At 40.9% G+C, this 20,881-nt stretch overlaps 1 protein-coding gene across 1 annotated transcript in view; it reads left to right on the forward strand.

Annotated features, from left to right (window-relative positions):
- Positions 1-20,881, forward strand: part of Aven (apoptosis and caspase activation inhibitor) — a 178,866-nt gene that overhangs the window by 153,166 nt on the left and 4,819 nt on the right. The window contains 1 exon segment of the mRNA XM_008841148.3: positions 15,428-15,498. Within this exon segment, the coding sequence (XP_008839370.2) occupies positions 15,428-15,498 (71 nt within the window).

A 20,881-nucleotide genomic window follows, 5' to 3' on the forward strand; every position in this document is an offset into this window, starting at 1 on the left:
AGCCTCTCTCTCTCTCTCTCTCTCTCTCTCTCTCTCTCTCTCTCTCTCCCTCCCTCTCCCTCTCCCTCTCCCTCTCCCTCTCCCTCTCTCCTGTCTCTCTCTGCTGCTGCTGTTGTTTCAGGTGGGAGGATAAATTTCAGCCCTCTTCTGTCTTGGCTAGAAATAGGAGTTGTTACATTTTATCTGACGTGAGCAGAGTGCAGCTGAAGAAAGGTTTAAGTAAGGGACTGGGCCCTTCAGATTGGCATTTTTAAAAAAATATTTATTTTTATTTTATTTTATTATTTTATTTTGTGTATATGAGTGTATTGCCTGCATGTATGTGGGTGCACCTGTGTCATGCAATGCCGAGGAGATCAGAAGAGGGCTTTGGATTCCCCTGGAACTGGAGTTAAGGACAGTTCGTAGCCGCCATGTGGGTGCTGGGAATCGAACCCCGGTCCTCTGCAAGAGCAGTCAGTGCTCTTAACTGCGGAGCTATCTCTCTAGCCCCCAGATTGGCATTTTGAAAGCTCATTCTGAAGCAAGCTGTGGTAGTGTATACCTCTAATCCTAGCACTTGGAAGGCTGAGGTAGGAGGATCATGAGTTGAGGCTAGCCTGGGTAACATAGCAAGACTTTGTCCCAAAAACTTTTATTTATTTATTTGTTTGTTTGTTTGTTTTTTAAAACTAGAGATTAAATTGTTCTATCCAGTTGATTGCTGAGGCTCTGAGGACAATATGTTGGAAGCAGATACACCAGTTAGGATACAATTGTAATAAGAAAGTTAAGACTTGGCAATGGCAGATACCAGGGAATGAAGTAGAAAGTATCCACAGTAAAACATTTTCTGTGAGGGAGAAAATGGGGGACCAAGGGAAAACAACACTGAAAACCAGTAAGGTAAGCTTCAAAGAGAAATGATCTATTAAAATCCAGGTCTGACTTTTTTTTTTTTAAATTTTATGTGTATGTATGTATTTCCTGATGTAGATAAGTGCACCTCTGTCGTGCAGTGCCCATGGAGGTCAGACGAGACTGTTGGATCCCCTGGAACTGGAGTTACAGACAGTTGTTAGCTGCCGTGTGGGTGCTGGGATTCGAACCCGGGTCTTCTGCAAGAACAACCAGTATTCTTAACAGCTGAGCCATCTCTCCAGCCCCAGGTCTGACTTTTAAATCTTATAATTATGTTTATTTGTGTGTTGGGGGGGATGCATGAGTGCACATTTATGGAGGTCAAAGGGCAACTTAAAGGACTTGGCTCTCGCCTTTTACACATGCTTTCTTCCTTGAGGTTGAACTCAGATTGTTAAGACTTGGTACCAAATACCTTTACCCAGTGAGCCCAACTCACCGGCCCCCAGGTCTGGTTTTTAAAACATATTGTCATTGAAAGGAATAAGAGTAAGTTAGTTTTGACTCTGGAGAAGTTGCCCACCAAAGGAAGGATCGAAAAACCTGAGGATAGGTATGAAAAAACTGACACTGTGCACTGGAGGAAAGGTGAAGGAAAACATTAAGTAAAGGAACATTCTGGGAGCTTGCTATGCTGCATAGTCAGAACATCCAAAGTGTAGCTAAAGTTTAATTTTTAGATAACACCCTTTCATTACACAGATTACATCTCACAATTAGCATATAAGACAATACAAGTTAGGAAAATTATGTGGAAAATGGAGTACTTTAAATGATTGAATAAACATAAAACAGCATATTTTATATGAGGCTTAAATTTCTCAATATAACAAAATAATGTACTTAATAAGGGGCTGAAGGAGATAGCTTAGTTGGTAAAGTGCTTGCTGTGCAAACATGAGGACCTGATTTCAGATTCCCACGTAAAATGCTGGGCATTGCAGTGTGAGCCTATATCCCCAGCTTTCGACAGTCAGAGCCAGGAGGATTCCTGAGGCTTGCTGGCCAGCCTGCCTAGCTGAATTTTTTAGCTGTAGGTTCAATGAGACTGTGTTTCAAAAAAAAGTGAAGAAGATACTCAGCATTGACCTCTGGTTTCCACATACACGCATTCAACCCCCACATGCATGCACATGAACATGCATGCACAAATATAGAAAACAGTGTATTTAATAAATACTAAGGAAACATACTTCTAATTAAAATGGTAGAGAAGCTATTGATTTCAGGAAATAGGTGAATTTATTTAAATATCTCCTACAGGGCTTGGGGGCACATCCCTGAAATCCTAGCAGAGGCAGGAGGATTGTCACAAGTTCGGGTTCAGCCTGACCTACATGGTAAATTCCAGGCCACCAAGACTACATAGTTAGACCCTGTCTCGAAAACAATAATAAAAAGTGTTTTGTCCCTTTAGAGAACATTTAGATGGTCTACAAATTTCGGGATAGCAGGTACTTTATGTAGCATTCTGCATCTCTAGTTCCTTATCTTTTAAATAGGAGGCTTAATTTACATTTGTGTAAAAGTGGATAAATTCATTCGAAATAGAATGGAAGTAGGGAAACATGTTAACATACAAAATACTGCAGTGTGTATTTTATTCTTAGACATGGTGATTCCATTTTGGGGAGTGTATATCAACAACAAAAAATGTTCAAACCTTAGCTTGATGTTGAAATGTGAATCTTGAAGGTCAGTTTTTACAGAAAGGATATACATTTGACAGATTTGTAGTTTTCTATTTATTTTTAGAAGACAGAAAGCCTTATCATCCCAACCTTGTGTGCTCTTCAGCCTGTTAATCCTTTACTTGGATTTTGGTGTCAGTTGTCAATGATTTCAGCCTCCTCTTGCCCGAAAAGATGAGCCAGATGCCAACGAGGTGTCCCTAACCACAAGTCCTGCCTCAGTGTCCAACACTGCTTCCCAGGGCTCATTTGTAGGAGCTGCTTAAGCACTGTGGAAGAACTCCAGCACCAGAGTGGTTTCTTCTTCCTCCCCTTCCCCCTCCCCCCCCCTTCTTCCCCTTCCTCCTCCTCTTCCTCTCCTTCTAGGTTGAGAAACCTAGAGAAGGAACTTGGTCTGTGGGTGGAGCATCAGGATCATCCTCTTCAACCATTGTTCTTGTTGATGTGAGCCAAAGTGGCTCATCAGGTGCAGCTTAGAGCGAGCCAGGCATCCTGGCAAGCATGCCCCAGCTTGCTGTTCCACAACCTACTGCCTGTCTTCTCAGAGTGTGTTCTTCCTTACAGTGGTGACCCTAGTTCTTATTCAGGAAAGATGAAATACAAAAAGAACAAACAGGAGTTTTTAAAAGAATTTAAATCGGATCATTATGCACTTCAAAAAGCAGACAATTGTGAGGAAAATTCTACCTTCTAATGTAAACAGGTAAACAAAATTTTGTACAAAGTGTTTGTATAAATCTCTCCCTATATATTAAAATTGTCCTGGGATGAATTTCTAAAACTTATTATGAATAAAGAGAATATTTTAAAGTCACATTTTTGGTATTTTAGGACTTTCTCCCCTTTTTAATGATCATGTTCACAGCTTACCAGCTTATAAGTTGGTGGTCATTATTAGAATATTTACATCTCAAGATCCACCTTTTCAGTTTTGAGAGCAGTTTAAGAGAAAAATACACTTGAAGATTTTTACCATCCTCTACTCTCCCCATTTGTTCTTTCTCTGAAATCCTTGATTTATCAGAAAGTTCTGATTGCAGATATTCTGTGTTTTTATGTTTCTACTATATATTTGGCAAACTTTATGAAAATATGTTTTTTTCCTTATTTCTGTCTCTATCCCTTTATGGCACGTATATGTCTCACTTAGTCTAATTTGTTGGTTTATCCTTAAATTTGTGCACTCATTCACTTCCTCACTCATTCTCCCAAACATAGATTTATACAGTAAGCACACACTGTCTTCAGTGTGCTAGGTACTGTATTAGTCCCAGGAGTGTGTGATGAAGACTATGGTGTATATAAAATGCAAAAATCATCTTGGCTTTGTGGGAAGCAGTGGGGTCTGGGCCCCTCAAGAGGTCAGAGCTGCACATAGTGCTGAACTGCAAAGTGCTGAACAAATGACTGGTGTTAACCCCTTACCCTAGAAGCTAAAAACAAAACACTGTGTTATAAGAAATGAAAACCTAGACCTGTTAGTGATGCATAGGACTGCTTTGGCTCACTGCGAGGGGAACTTGCCTTGACATCCTGTGGTACATTGGTTATATATGAAAACCACAGCTTGTGCCTTTATTTGCTCTAATTTTTTACAGGAAGCCTAATCAAAAATCTTTTAAAATTCAGAGTACCCTGCATAGCATCTGGCCATTTAAATCAAAGCTCAGTAGAATAGTGCTTTCCAATACCAAACAGACAAATGAATAAACAACTAGTGAGGTGAGAAAGTATATGCAATACTGATTTTTCCTCCATACAGAAACATTCCCATTAACTGGGTTGAATGGAAGGAAGACATAGATAAACATAATTAAGATATATATTTATGTGAGGCAGGACAATTCAAGGACATATAAACCTCTTAGTCTCATAATGGTTTTCAGCTAAGACCATGGTGTGCATAAAAGCAATAAAACAAACTTTCCATGTCAGTGAGGGGGTGGCAATAAAATAAACATCTACTGGATACTGACAGATAATCTTGATGCTGATTTCATTATACTGACTGACATCAAAGGCCAAGTGTGGTGACACAAGCCTGTAATCCCAGCAGTGGGGAAGCTGAGACAGGAGAATAGTAAGCTCAAGACCTCCTGAACTAAATCATTAGACTCAAGCCAGATAGAATGATGATAGATAGATAGATAGATAGATATAGATAGATAGATAGATAGACAGACAGATAGATAGATAGATGCCATTATTTGAATAATGTGGTCTTAGAGCTTTAAATTTTAATTTATGTACCATTTAAAATCTTTGTTGTGATGCAGTCAAAAGATGTCCATTTTTATGGTTTTGTTAATGGAATAGATTTCGATATTTTAATTTATAGTTCTGGAAAATGGGGCAAAGATGTAGCTCAGTAGCAGAGTGCTTGCCTAGCATGCATGAGGCCCTAGGCATTTAAAAAAAATTATTATTATTGTGTATTATATATGATGTGTATGGGAGGGTGTATGCCATGGCATGTGTGTAGTGGTCAGGACAACTCTGTGGAGTCAGTGTGTGATAACATGAGGAATAAATGATGTCTGTGTTTCTTCCCATTTCAAGGCCCCGCTGTTCCCCTTTTCCTCACATTCTAGCTATTTTTGTATCCTCTTACTATTTTAAATTAACAATCAGAATGTATGCTGATATCTATAAGAAGCAGAAAAGCCAAAAAGATAAAATATACTGAGTCTTTTTCTGTTGGAAGCTGTGCTTTTAAGAACTCTCTCTCAGAGCCGATCCTGGCACATAAATAAAAAGCACTTCCTGCATAAGTCGCCTTAGGGCCCTGATTTCTGTTTAGCGTGCCTGCTGCAGGTTCTCACCTTCCACGTCTATCTACATGGGTTCTGAGGATTGAGCTCAGGTCCTCAGGATTGCATAGCAAGTGTTTACCCACTGAGCAATCTTGCTGGCCCCTCATTATATTTCTACACATGTAAATCATTGTACCTTGTGCTTATTGATGCCCTCTCCCACTGCCCCCTCCTCTTGCTGGTTCCCTTCCTTCCCACAAGCAACCCCCCTCTGCTTTCTCATCATCTGTGTGTATCGTATATATCTTGTCTAGATTATGCATATGAGAAAAACATGCAATATTTCATCTTCCCCTATTACCCTCCCTTCTCCCCTTCCTCCTCTCGTTAGATACCCCCTCTCCCAGTCCTGCTCTTACATCCCATGGACTAAATCTTCTCTAGTACATCAACAGTATGAGCATGGATGTGTGTACATATAAAATGATAAAGAGTGCCACTCCTTCTAAGGCTTCTTTTGTTTCATGTAGCCTTTGTTCACTTTTGTCTGAGAGCAAGGAGAGCAGAGAGTGGTTGTTCTATAGTAAGAGAGTAAACAGTATTTACTGCAATAAAATGTTCTTGCATCTTGTTGGAAGCCTAAACTTTGGTTCACACTTATCCCATATCAAAATCGGGGGAGGGTAAGTTGAAAGACATATTCTCTAAAAGTAAATTCTAGCCAACAAATTTTAAATGTTACAGGAATTTCACTGAAATGCCTAGGGGGCAGTTCTTGCTTTCCTGGACATGTCCCCCTGCCTTAGAAGCTGATGCTGATAGCAAACCACCCCCCCCAAAGGACCTCCTAACACTATACGAAGTGTTTGCTCCTCCACCTTTATTTGTTCTCTTTTTCCTTCCATAGTAAGAAACCCGAATAATTCTTACTTGCGCACAAGACCTAGGAATTTACTGTATGTATCCTTGGGTTCAATAAAGCTGCTATAGGAGAAGTGGGAATACTGTTGTAGTTTCTTGAAAACCGCGGTAGCTGATGGCGAATGCCTTTTACCCCCTTTCCCTCAAATCTTCTTCCCTCTTGATGTTGGAATTTTGATTTGACAACAGGCGTTCGGTCCTCATCTTGGGGGATAAACCCAAGCATGGCTGGGCAGTGAACTGGGAGGGGCCTGGACCACCAGACTAGCCTTTACCCAAGTATAGACACCATACAACCTTTTATCTTGAGTAGCCATGATTATCCAGGTCTTAGTTACATGCAGCCATACTTAACCTAGCTGACACTATTTCACAGATCAGCTGTATGGTCTTTTGACTTCATTATTCATCTGAACATCTTTATATTTTATTTATTTAGGTCTGTTAGATTATTTACTCTCATCGTAGAGTGCTGGGCCAGGGTTTGATGTTGGCTTTCTTCTGAGAAACAATTGATTTAAGAAATTTTACCAGATGGTCAGCAGTGGTGCAGAGTTATCATAGAATATTCACCAGCAATCTGAGGGAAAACAACTAGATTCTAAATTCTAGAATATTCACATCATCCTTCTGTCATAAAGCCTGGACCTCTTTACAGTCCCTCACTATACCTGGCTTTCCCTCCCCATAGTCCATGCAGATGAGAAACAACTTTGTAGGCATGTTGGAAAGATAGGCATATCCTATTATGTACAACTCAGTGTGGATGTTTGATGCTCAGGGGCTTTTTGGCCCCCACAGCTGGTAAGAAAGCTAATTATAAGTCACTGTTGGGCAGGACAAGAGATTTGGTCACTTCTGTTGTTCATTTAGCTCAACCTAACTTTTAAGATACTCATTGTAGTGACTTGTATAGTCTCCCTCAGTGTTAGGTGTTTCTGTGTTAGGGTAAATACTGAACTGAAGGACATCTGTATTTTAAAAGGTTTGTCTGAGAAAGCTAGTACTTGGGGATGTTGAGGATTTTATGCCTTATATGCTGAGATTGGATCTTTCCTGGATTGGCCTGTATCAGACTTTCATAGATGAGGGAATTTCAGAGAGACCTAGAACATTTCATCTCCATGGCAGCCATTGTGGAGATTATTTGGTATGTTGTTCTCTTTGTGAACTTTTGTCAGCATGTAAGGTTCATTTGTGATTTGTGAGTCTTGGGTCCTAGTTGAGGTGATGGAAGGTAATCGAGACAAAGAGCCAGGCATGGAGCTTACAGTGAAGTGTTTATCCACACTCAGAGTTGCATATCCCTCCTGCTCTCTAGACAGAGTTCCCACAGGAATTTGGGTCAAGTTCATGATTAAAAGCTTAGTAGGTGTAGTAGTACATGCCTGTAATTGCAGAGTTGGGGAGACTGAGGACTATACAGAGAGACTTTTGTTTTTGGTTTTATGGTTTTTGTTTTTAAAAAGCAAAAACAAAACAAAAATACTCCAAAACTAGGAAGGATGCCAGCTGTAGAAATTTTCACAGCCAAATTATTGGGAGTGGGTTTGAGGATTGAGCAGATTCCCCTCTTTCACTGTCCCAATTCATGTGTGCCTGGCCTCACTGGCCAAACTGACAGCCTTCACATCTCTTTCTGTGAAGAGAGAAATTGAATGCCCAAGCTTTGTGGTATGTTAACTGCTTTTGTTTGCTTTTATTTTACTAATGGGACTGAAAGTGTAACCTTAAGAAAGTAGTATTCTATGTGACCAGGTGGCAGGCTTTTCATAAGCATGTTGGTTCTGTGGAATTCTAATAAGTTTAGTGTCCACTTTCCCTGGGACCATAAGATGCCTGTTGGATAATTGGAAAGTTATGCAGTGAGACCTCTGGATATCATAAAAACAGTGATAGGGTGGGTGTCTCCTTTTTCACCAACTATCATTATTGAAATACGTGCAGCTCTATACAAAGTCCCAATTTTAAAAGCACTATAGGCCTTAATTAAGAAACCCTTGGGATGATTTTCTAAATCAAGGAATTCTTTATTTCTTAGTTTAGATTTCCGTAGCTTCAAATGTTGTCAACATATCAAATATTAGATTCCAAATAAAATGTTCACTGAGAATTTGTTTTTCTGCAGAACCTGACAATTCTAGCAAAAGCAGTGGAGTTTTATTAGTTAATAAGAAACTATTAGTATAATAATAAATTCTGGGAGCTGACAGGTCTCTGCCCTCAAGAATTTAACTTTTCTCCTGATTCCCTTAGTTCTGTTTAGCTTAGTTTCGAAAATAGCATGTATTTGTTTTTTACAAAGGAAAATTCAACTGGAAAAGTATTGTGCAGAAATGAAAAATTTACCTCAATTCCACCCTCTGCAAGATAATTGGTCTTAAAATAGGTATGTAATTGTCTAGGATGATTTCAATTCATTAGTATTTGGGGGGGTATACATATGTATGTGTTTCTTATTCATATTCCCCTAGAAGTTGATTTTTTTTATTTGATAATTAAAATAGGTATCTTTTTGTGTCAGAGCATATAGATCTACTTAATTTTAAAAAGGCTATCATGGAATGTCACTGATTGAATATTGGTTCACCAAAATACATTTTGGCCCAGTGGTCAAGTGTTAAAGCATACTTGACTAAAGTTGAAGTTAAATATTATTGTAGAATGGGCTTAATTCATTTATTGACTTAAATTTTGTACATGTATATGTCTTTGGGAGGGTATATGCACATGAGTGCAGTTGCCTCTTGGGGCCAGAAGAGGGCATCAGATTCTTTGGAGCTGGAGTTAGAGGTAGTTGTGAGCTGCCTAATATGGTTGCTGGGAAACAAATTTGGGTCCTCTGCAAGTAGTAGCAAGCATTCTTAACTGCTGAGCCATCTCTCTATCCCCTAGAATGGGCTTTTGAGAAATAAGGGACAAAACCCCTGAAATTTATCAAACTTTGTGAAAGAAAGAAAGAAAGAAAGAAAGAAAGAAAGAAAGAAAGAAAGAAAGAAAGAAAGAAAGAAAGAAAGAAATTAATTTTTGGAGACAGGGTCTTACCTGACTGGCCTGGAACTTGATGTGTAGGCAAGGCTGTCTTTGAACTCATAGAGATCTGCCTGCCTTTGTTTCCTGACTGTTGGGATTAAAGGCAGCAACATTTAAAAAACAACAACAACAACAACAAAAAACTGAGTCTGGTGTAATCTCAGCTTTTAGGAGGCTGGGACAGGACCATTCTGATTTGGAGACCAACATGGACCATATAATGAAACTTGGTAACAAATAACCAGACACAACACAAACCTGACTGAAATTTTATTATGTGGTTTCTAGTAGTGAACCTTGCCCAGATGCCGGGCAGCCATGTTGCTGTCTCAGCACTGCCAGCCATGAGGTTGCTCCTGCAGTCACTATAGCATGCCACGTGTTTGCCATGCTCAGTAGGTGCCAGCCTCCACCCAAGGTAGGCAGAAGAACAAGACACTTCAGGGCCAGCCCTACCACACTGGATCACTGGTGTCTGTAATGTACTTCATCCTCTTCAACGGTGTCAGGCTAGGGAACGGCTTGTCTCCATATCACCTATACCTGGAGGTTTATTTAATGGTGATGAGTTTTACTGAAGGACTCCCAGAAAAAGAAGCATTGTATACTGCTTGAAACTCTTTGAATTTATTTATGTGTGTGCGAATATAGTACATACTCATGTGTATGTGTGTACACAGAGGCCGGAGGAGTATGTCAGGTGTCCTGTTTCATCACTTATGCCTATTTCCTTGAGGCAGGGTCTCTCACTGAACCTGCAGTCCACCGGTTTTTACTCAGGAAGCCCCAGTGATCTGCCTGTCTCTGCACCCCTACTGCTGGGGTTACAGGTGCACTTGGCAATACCTGGCTTTTTACATGTGTGCTAGGGATCCAAACTCAGGTTCTCATGCTTGTACAGCACAGCGAATGCTTTTACCCACTGAGCCATCTCCCCAGCCCCTTGCTGAATATTTTTTAAAGCACACTTGAAGTTGCTGCCATCTTGTGGTTGTTATTATTATTATTATTATTATTATTATTAATTATCATTATTTATAATTTTCTAATGCTTCTACTTTACACAATTTCTTTTTTTAATTGAATTTTTGCATATTTCATACAGAACATGTAAATCAATCTTAATCATTTTTATACCCCCTTCCCCGCTGGCACCCTTCCATACCGCTCCCCCCACTGGAATTCATACATTCTGTCATTTGTCTTAAGGCCTGTTGTGTCAAGTTAGTGTCCCCAGACATCCCTCAGTGCAAGTTTATCTACTGAGGTCTAGTCAGCCTTTCTAGAGTCTCTTGCTTTAGGAAGATCAGCTCTTCCTCAACCAGCAGTAATCAGTTGCCAATATTTCTTCAGATAAGATTGGGGTCAGCTATCTATTTGCCTAGTTCTATGCTGGGATTTTGTCTGAGCTTGCATGGGTCCTGTGCATGCTGATGTCATTGCTGTAGGTTCATATGAGCAGGGTCCCAGGAGCTTTAGGACTCTTTCCATATGGTCATGCACCTCCTCCCTTGCTCTTATAATCTTTCTGCTCCCTCTTCTAAATGGTCCCTGAGCCCTGGGTGGGTGTAGTTTAATATTGGAGTACTGTCCAAGGACCAGCATTCTGCAGACTCTTAGTCTCTACACTGACCATTTTTGACTTTTGTGTTCCTGGCCCTCTGTTGCATGTTGTTGTGTTCCTGGCTTCATTAATGATAATTGAGTATTCATTATTGTCTTCTTTACCCCTTGTTCTATGTTCTGTGAGCCAAATCACAGAAAATGTCTGTGTGTGACCAGTTGTGGTACTCTATAATAGTCTCCATCTAGAGCAAAAGAAGCTTCTTTGATGAGTGGTGATTGGGATATTTGTAAGAAATTATATTAGTTTAGGGATGTGACAGTTTGGAGGTTATGACCTCTCCAGCTATGTGGATTTGGCTGTTAACACTGCCACACATGAATTTCCTCCCACTTAAAAAAAATGTATTTTGGCTGTAGAAAGGAACCACAGTTGACCATAGAGCAATGACTTTCAAAATACGAGCTTTTCCTTCTCATATCGCGGCTTTCATTGTGTGTACATCAATCAACTCCCACTGTTGCTGGAGCAGAATTATCTGAGGCTTTTAGAGGGGTCAGGGACTGTCTTGCTGCTTAGCTCAGGCATTCTTATTATTAGTCATTTGGTGTGTTTGTGTGAACGTATGCCCTGTGTGTGTGAGAGGGGGTACATGTAAAGGTCAAAGAGGACATCAGATTGGAGTTACAGATGGTTGTGAATTGCCCAGTGTGGTGCTGGGAACCAAACTTGGTCCGTCTGGAAGAACAGGAAGCACTCTTAACCCCCAAGCCATCTCTCAAGTTCCTGGGCTGGCTTTGAACTTACCAATCCTCTCCCCTCAGCCTCCCAAGTGCTGATATTATGGGTGCCCTGCCACAACCAAGAGGTTTTTTATTATGAAAGGGAAGCATGAACTCTCACTGTATACCAGTTTTTCTATTCACAGTCCACCCCAGTTTTTTAACAGATAATCTACCTAGCTCATCTTGTTAATATGTAATCTTTGGATACATATATGTATCTTTGGATAATCTTATCTGTAAGGTGGAAGTTGGGTTTGTTGTTGTTCATGCAGAATATATAACAGTCATCTCTTCCTTTGTGCTTGAGGATATTGTATGACTATCCAGCAAGGCCACTCTACATTCTCTTGTAAGTCATGAAATGTATCATTGGTGGAAGAATGTATAATTTATATATTTTTAGTACATTGAGCTGTAATGACTTTCTGAACACACACCTGATGTGTACTTATGATGGCTAAGATGCACTTTACCATTTTTGTTCTGCTGTCAAAAATTGGCTGTTACTGGTTTGGACTAATTTTCTAGTTGGTACCTCTTCATCCTAATGAGACAGAAACCCACTATGCTTTTATTTAATAAAGGCCTTCGTTTCTGTATGGCTGTATGTATGCTATGTAAGATGTAGGAGAAGCACATATGGCAGTGCCCCCATTCCTCCTGTGTATTTTACATTGTACTTCAGAAAGAATAATTTTGGTAGCATATTTTCCAGAAGGTCTTTGGGTTTGGGGCTCACAGTTCTGATGAATGCTAGTATTTTTTCATCTTCAGTGACAGAATGAGAGGGGCCAGTAGTCTTTAGTTCCCATTCCCACCCCACCCCCAGCTTTTTTGAGACAGGGTCTCCCTATAACTCCAGCTGGCCTGGAACTCACTATGTAGGCCAGGCTGACCTTGAACTCACAGAGATCACCTGCCTGACTCCTGAGTGCTGGGATTAAAGGTGTGCACCACTACACCTGGGTAGTAGCCCCACTTTTAAAACCAAGTATATTAATTGAAATTAGTGTCTATATGCTTTATTTGTGAGGCCTTCTAAATTTTTATTGTTTGTGTGTGTGTGCGTGTGTGTGTGCGTGTGTGTGTGTGTGTGTGTGGGTGTATTTGCATTATGGTGCACATGAAGCGGTCAGAGGACAACTTTCAGGAGTCGGTTTTCACCTACTGTGAGTTCTAGGAATCAAAATCAGGTTAGGCTTCCACAACAAGTACTTTTATCTACTGAGCCATCTTGCCAGCCGTGTGAAGACTTAAAAAAAAATTATTGATTCTTTGAGAATTTCATATAATGTATTTTGATCATATTCAGATCCCCTCCCCCATTCCCTCTCAGACCCCTTACCTCCGAATCCCCCCGCCCCATGTCCTCTTATTTTTTAAAGGCCTACGAAGTCAATTTGTGTTCATCAAATACTCTTGGGTACGGGTTCATCCCCTGGAGCCTGGTCAACCTACCTGGTATCACACTCTTAAAGAAAATTGACTCTCCCTCTCCCAGCAGCTATCAGTTGCCAATAGTTCCTCAGCTAGGACTTGAGCTACTTGCTCACCTCCCTCCTCCATCCTGGCTTTTTGTCTGGCTTGGGCTTAGATAGTTCTTGTGCATGCTATCACAGGTGCTGTGGGTTTGTATGTGCCACTTCCCTGTTGTGTCCTAGCAACATGGTTTTATTATATGTGTCTACCACCTCTGACTCTTACAGTCTTTCTGCTCCCTCTTCCACAGTGATCCCTAAGCCTTGGGGGAAGATGGTGTGATAAAGGTGTCCCACTTAGGGTCAAGCACCCCAGAGTTTATTTTCTACATTTTGACCAGTTGTAGGTCTCTTTGTTAATTGCCATCTGATGTAGGAAGAAGCTTCTCTGGTGAGAGGTGAGAAATGCTCTAAACTATGGACATAACATTAAGTCATTAGGAGTCAGTTTAATTCTATGTCTGTTGAGAAGGATAATAGTAATAGGTTCTCCCCCACACCCTATAACCTGTTTGGCTCTAGTAAGAGTGCCAAAGTATGGGCTCCATCTTATGAAGTGAGCACTATAGCACCAGTGGGCATATCTTGCCAGGACAGTTGTTATTGTAGCTTGCAGGGTTCACAACTGAGGATTATTTTTCTCTTCTGGTAGCATGCATGGCACCTTTGAGCACCATGAAAGCTAGCCAGTAGAGATGAAACTTTGAGGTCAGTATTACTCTGATTTCTCCTTATTCTCTGATTCACATATATAGTGTCCAATAATAGGCTCTTACCATAAAGTTCTGGTGGGTAACTAAGAGCAATGGCAATAACCAGTATTGTTTGAGGGTCTATAGGACTCCATTGTTTTGACATTCACTGAATGTAGTGTGTTTTAGATATCCTATTCCCCTAACATTTTCATATATATATATATTTGATTTTCTGTACATTAGTGATGACTTTGTGAATTCCACTGCTTATGATTTTATAGCTTTGCTGTTCTTCAAAGTCTGATATGATAAGATTATGAAATTATAGTGACATATGATGATGCCAGTATAATAACCTCGGAATCTTTTCCTACTCTGTCCTGTGTCATTCCTCCTCTTCCCCTGCTTGATGGTGTATAGAAGTAGATGATTTTAGGCTGTTGCTGGTGTTGTTTTCCTCCACAGAGGCTTTACTTTTGCTTTTTGCTGTAGCATTAGGGTTTGAGCTCAGTCACAGCTGGTCGGGTACTAGTTCACCACTGCTTCTAGAATGTAGTCTTTGAACCCTGTCTGAAAGCCATGATTTTCTAACTCTTCTGTATCCATGCTCTTAAAACTCTAGTTTGTGTCCATCCATGTGTAAGATTAACAGAAGCTACCCTCAGCCTCACTGCCACCTGGATGTTGCTTTCAGCCTTCGGCAATCTCTACATGAGAACTGCCAGTGCCTCAGTGGGGAAAGCAGTCCCTGGTGTCAGCCCCACTTTCTGTGTGTTCCCCTTCTCTCTGGATATTTTAGTCCTGTCTTCATAGCTCTCTGATTTCTTTAGATAGAATTTTTTGGGGGGGTGGAGGGTGGCAATTGTGGTTAATCACTTCAGTGGTAGCACAGAATGAGGTAGGAGATGAAGGGGTAGAGGGCATGAGTCTTGAAGGCAAGGGAAAGCAGGTAAGATAGAGGATGCATATGAAAACATGAAAGCAGACTGGCTGAAGAAATAGAAAGTAAATGTGGGTGAATGATGAAGTGGGACCAAATTTTAAGAGCCTGTGGAAGCTGGAGAGAAAGAATTCATGTATGAATGAATTACTCTTAATGCAGAGTCGTGGATACGTACAGCCTTGTGATAGAGCTTGCTGCCCAGAATCATCTCAGAGACTGTTACTCTCAAAGAGTTTGTTATATTGTGGGTCAGTCAAGAGTGGGTTTCTTTCAGTCTCAACCCCCTTCCCATTTCTGCCTTGTGTACCCCTGAAATCATAAATGTAAATTTCTTTCCATACATCAAGTGGATGAGATGGAAATGTACTAGGTATGGGTAGATGGCCGTGTCTACAGTCCTGTTTAGTTGTCTCAACATGTGAAGTGGTGGCTTACTGATTGAAAACTGAATGAAATGGTAAGTGTAGTTGCCAACTGTATTTTTGAGTGTCTATAACATACAGATGTCTGGAGTGGAGCCAGGACTTTATAGAATCGTATCCATGAATTTGGGAAGGTTAGCATGTCAGAAATGGCATGTGTGCTCCAAAATGGAAACTTTGAATAAAGGGTTTACAAAAAATTATATATATATATATATATGTATTTTTTTTCCTATTCCTAGGGGACTCCTTCTCACAGTTCCGATTTGCTGAGGAGAAAGAATGGGATGGTGAAATTAAAAGTCCAAAACAGGTAAGATGAATGTTTCTTGAATGTAGGTTAGTTCTTCTCAAGGCCAAGGTTGGCTTCTGTCTCTCAATGTGAAGATGCAGCCATTGTCATGTGGAAGAGAGCTGTAATTCAAGTGCATTTTATTCTCAGCTACCTTTACTATTCAGAAAGTTTTCAGGGGAATGAAATTATACAGGTCCTGCTGGGCATGGTGGTACACACCTTTAATCCCAGTACTTGAGGCCAGCTTGATCTACATAGTAAGTTCCAGGCCAGCTGGGGCTACAGGGAGACTCTGTCCCAAAAGACCAAAAAATAAAATAAAGAAAGAAATTATATAGGTCCTTCAGTTTTGACTTCACCTTTGTATTTGGCCATCTGTGAATTTCTCATAGATTGGGTTGTGAAGTAAGAAGTTAATAGTTATGATTTGACAAAGTAGATTCCTTTGCTGTTTTATTTTCTTCTTTCTCCTCTTCCTCCTCCTTCTCTTCTTGTCAATCTATAACAATTCTATTTAGAAGTGGAAAATAAGTTTTTCTCCCACACTCTTCCCTTAACTTTGTACCTCTAGTATTCTACAGGTGAGAGGATAAAGGTACAAAATTTAAAAAATTTAAAAAAAGCATTATAGAAGCCATCAGTAGATCCATAAACCCAAAACACCTCATTGGCTGTGTGTTCACACTAACATTTCTCATTTCCCAAGGAGTTCTGATTCTTTTTTTTAAAGATTTTATTTATTTTTATTTAATGTGTATGTGTGTTTTGCCTACATGATGTAAGTGCACTCAAGTTGTGCAATGCCCATGGAGGCCAGAAGAGGGTGTGGGATCCCCTGGAACTGGAGTTAAGGATGTGTGTTAGCCATCATATGGGTGCTAGGAACCAAACCCAGGTCCTCTGGAAGAGTTCTTAACCACTGAGCCATCTCTCCAGCCCTGGGTTCTGATTCTTTTCCAAGCATATACCACAGATTCTTTCCATGTGAGAGAACACAACTATTCTCTCCCTTTAAAATTCACAGAGAATTAATGGTGGCTTGTCAGGTACTTCTTAACTCCAGAGCTAGAAATACTGTCTGGTGAAATAGGAGATGGCTGGGGAATCGGACTAGAAGGTGCCAGGTCTGCACTTCTTTGCTCCTCTGCTACCAGCTCAGAATATGTGCTATGAAGGTCAACCAGAGGTGTGCTCAAGTGTTTGGGTGGACATTGATTTTTACAGATCACATGGAAGGAAGTCACTGAAAATGGACTTTTTAAAGTTATATAAAATAAGAGAAATTTAGAATTAAAAATATTTACAGAACTAAGGATATGACTCAGTGGGTAATAATGTTTGCTGTGAGGACCTGAGTTCAGAGCCCCAGTATTGATGTAAAAAGCTGGGTGTGTCAGTGTGTCTGTAATCCCAGTGCTGGGAAGGAAGAGATGAGCAGATTCTTGGAACTCTCCTGGTCAGCCAGCTTGGATGAACTGATGAGCTCCAGGCTCAGTAAGAGACCTTGCTTCAGAAGAATAAAGTAAAGTGCTGTTGAAGAAGACACGACATTAACTTCTGGTCTCTATATACACATGAACAAATACACAAAGATGTAACACACACAGCATGTATGTCTTTGCTTGAGGCTGTTTGAGCATATGACTGAAGTGAGTTTAGGATTCTAGGACAGGTAGAAAATGGACAGACGTTTGAGGAACAAAGTTCACAATGTAAGTCCTTTTTGGACTATATTGGGTATCAGAGAATGCTTCAGGTATCTTGAGAGGTCTATGTAGTTCTAAGTTTCTTCATCAAAACATAAAGCAGTGGTTATTTACCTGTTCAACTCTCCTTATCTGAACATAGCAGATGACCTGTAGTAGACACTCAGGAGATATCTGCCTAATAAATGAGCAGTACTGTGGGGGCAGGTCAGTTGTTTGCATCGGCCTTGGTGGATGGGTATGATTCTCATGGGTCTTGTGTAGTGGAACCACAGGGACTTGTGTAGTGGAACCACAGGGACCAATGAAGAAAAGTAGGTTGGACTCTGAAAGGGGCTGTGGCTATTGTGAAGTATTCCCCTCTGCTGAGGAAGCTTCAGTGGTGGGTCTGGACCAGTTACTGTCATAATTTGGTCTTCATTCTCTTCAAAGGACAGTTTTGAATATGGGTAAGAAAGAAAATAGACTGGAGATACAAACCTGGTTGCAGATTCTAGTTCTGTGACTTGGGCAAACTGTGTTCTCATCTGCTTGCTCATCTATAAGATGGGGCCGACAATAAACTGTGACTCCTACTTGTTGTAAGGATTAGATTAGATAGTATAAGGTCCTTCAGTGGAGATCCAGATTTGAAACAAAGTGAGCTCTTACTACTAATATTATCTTTAGTTTAAATTTTTTTCTCATATACAATCCCTGTAGTCCAGGCTGGCTTAGAACTACTCTGCTGTGTAGCCCAGACTAGTCTCAGACTCATAGCAATCCTCCTGTCTCTGCCTTTTGAGTGCTGGGATTATGGCTATGAGCCACCATGCCCAGCCATTATTTGTCAACAAAGTTTTATTCGGCAAGAACATTGAGTCAGTTAGGTTTGACCTCAGCAATATCAGGTGAAGGGATTGAGCAGGTGAGAGGTTGGCAACGGGGTGCTATGTTGGGTGAAGAAGTGAGGCAGGCTGGTCATGGTGGTGCACACCTTTAATCCCTGTGAGATCAAGGGCAGTCCAGTCTACATAGTGAGTTCCAGGCCAGCTGGGGCTACAGGGAGACCCTGTCTTCAAAAAAAAGAGGGGAGGGGAGAGGGGACACCTGCAGAGGGCAAGACGGTGGCACCAGGCATTTCAACTTGAGTAGCCGAGTGGTAGAGAAGTAGAATCAGAAGTACAGTGAACTCACACTTGATCTTGATCATTTTGAGTTGGCAGTACTGGTTGGATATATCCAAAATGGATTTATCATTTCCCCAACTAAACTCTTTCCTGCCTTAGTCAGTTTTCTTTCTCATTATTTGAGAGACTATCTGTGTATTTCTATTTATTGTTGTTCATGCCTCATGCATGGCCCCCACTGTGACTAGTAATGTAAGACAACAGAGAAGAAGATAGAAACATCTTTCTTTGCAATTCAAGAAGAGCAGGAGTTAGACAGTGAGATGTGTTAGAAATCTTCATGAGGAATCCTGATGGGGTGGAGGTGGGATCTAGCATCACACAGCCTGGCAGCAAGGTACTCTGCATAAACTGTGCCAGCACATGACCCCAGGAGAGCCAGCTCCTGAGTCTAGGAGTGGGAATGGGTAGGAAGAGAACAACTTTAGTTGAAAAACTGGATTCATTATTTTTTTAATCACTGGAAGTTTTATTCTAATTCCAATCCTTATCGATGTAGTGATTTATTCAGTAGACCCTCCTTGAACAACTATGGAGTGCTGGTGTTACACAGTAGGTAGTTCTGGGCTGCGTGACCTTAAAGGTATTACTTACTCACACTCACCACCCATCACCTTCATCCAGTTCAGTGAGTGAGGACTGAGAATCTCTTGTCCTCAAAGGCTTTTTTCACCATTAGGTATATGCATGATATTGTTTGAGCCCCAAATGCATTCAGACACCATGACTTCAGAGGGAGATGTGTAGTGGTCTACCAAAAGGCAGTAGGTTGAGCTGCAAAGTGGAGTTGGTAACAATTATTTTCTTCTAAGTGTGAATGTACACAAGACTGAGACACTGTTTTACCAGAACAGAACCTGCAGGATGACAGATTGTTACCACTGCTTGTGGCCAGAGAAGTGGCGTGAAGGCAGTATTCTAATGGGAAGGCCAGCTCGCCTCTCTAGCCTCAGGATGTCAGATGAATATCTCTGTGTCCCTCCCCCACAATGTCTTTAGTGATATGATCCTCTTCTTAGTGACATTGCTGTCTTCTCCAACTTCAAGTGACCATCAGGGTTGGCCAGCTGAATGAGGCCTTTGGGCCACAGGCAAGAAATACTTACTGATTATATAAAAACATAGCAAAAACCAGTTTATGTTTATTTTTCTAATTAGACTTTTAAAAAAATTGTTTTTAAAGATGACAGTTCAGCATTATGAGCAGTTCACTTCCACTGACTTTATATCTGAGGCCTTTCACTTTAGCCCTTTATAGGACACACTGGTGATGAAGTAAAGTCCTTTTACAAAATGGTGGTTGATACCAGCTTGTGGCCCCAGGAATCCTGTGAGCCACATATTAAAAAATGTGATTTGAAGTGTGAATGAGGCAATATGGAGATGGCAGAAGTTAGCTGGGCCTGGAATGGGGGAGGGAGTTAGCATTGTGGGAGCAGACATGACAGTGGGAAACACGACCAAACTCTGAAGCACAGCCAGACCGTTGCCCAGATCTTTGTTCAATCTCACAGACTTTTCTTTGTTTAAAAAAAATTACTGTGTGCGATGTAAAAGAGGCCAAAAGAAATCTGGAAGCTTTGGGCCAGATCTCAGCGTAGTACAATTTCTCCTTCTGAAGACTGAACAAAGGGTGCCTATACAGCATGACTTGGCAGACTTTGGGAGCAGCAGGATTTCTAGTGTTTTATGTGGTGACTTCTCTATAGGGGAAGCATCCAGGATCACAACTTTGTAGTGGATTGAGAGAGTTTTTCCAAACTTGAGAACAAAGACTTGGCTATGCTGGGCCTTAGTCACAGGTCTTGTTGTGTTCAGTGGTAAGAAATGGCCCGATGCATACAGAACTCCTACCCCACCCCTTTAAGGTTCTATTATAAGATACAGCCCTCAAATTCATGGTCCTCCTGCACCCACCTCTCAAATGCTGAGATATTATAAGTGTGTGCTGCCATATACCTGGCTTTTCCCACATTCGTGTGTGTGTGTGTGTGTGTGTGTGTGTGTGTGTGTGTGTGTATGTGTATGTGTCCATCCATGAGTGCCATGCTCAGCTTTAAATCGGTGCTGTGGATCCCAACTCAGGTCCTGGTGCTTGCATAGCACATACTTTACTCACTAAACCATCTCGCCTACCCTCTTCCCACATTCTTCTTGTGGCTTTATTTCCAAAGTATGTTACCTGTTTTAGATGTAAATTTTTTTCTAGGCTGAAGGACACCCTTTGGCACTGTCAGGATTACTGACCTGAGCTGGCCATCTCAGGATGATTTCAGAAGGGTCATTGAAAGGCCAGATCAATTCTTCAGACAGATCCCCATGTACTACTGTTATGTGGACTTGTGACTAATGTGTGTCAGGATTTTGTGGTGGGGTTCTGCTTGAGGAGCCAGGAAATACGTCTCCATCTCTGATCAGTATAAACCCATCGACTGGAGCTGCTCCTTCAATAGTGATTAAGGTAGTGGACCTCTGGCTTCTTGCAAATGTAAAGTCAGCAATTACAGGATAAGACATATTTCTGGC

Source organism: Nannospalax galili, unplaced genomic scaffold (genome assembly GCF_000622305.1).
Source record: "Nannospalax galili isolate Female #2095 unplaced genomic scaffold, S.galili_v1.0 scaffold999, whole genome shotgun sequence".
NCBI lineage: Eukaryota > Metazoa > Chordata > Mammalia > Rodentia > Spalacidae > Nannospalax > Nannospalax galili.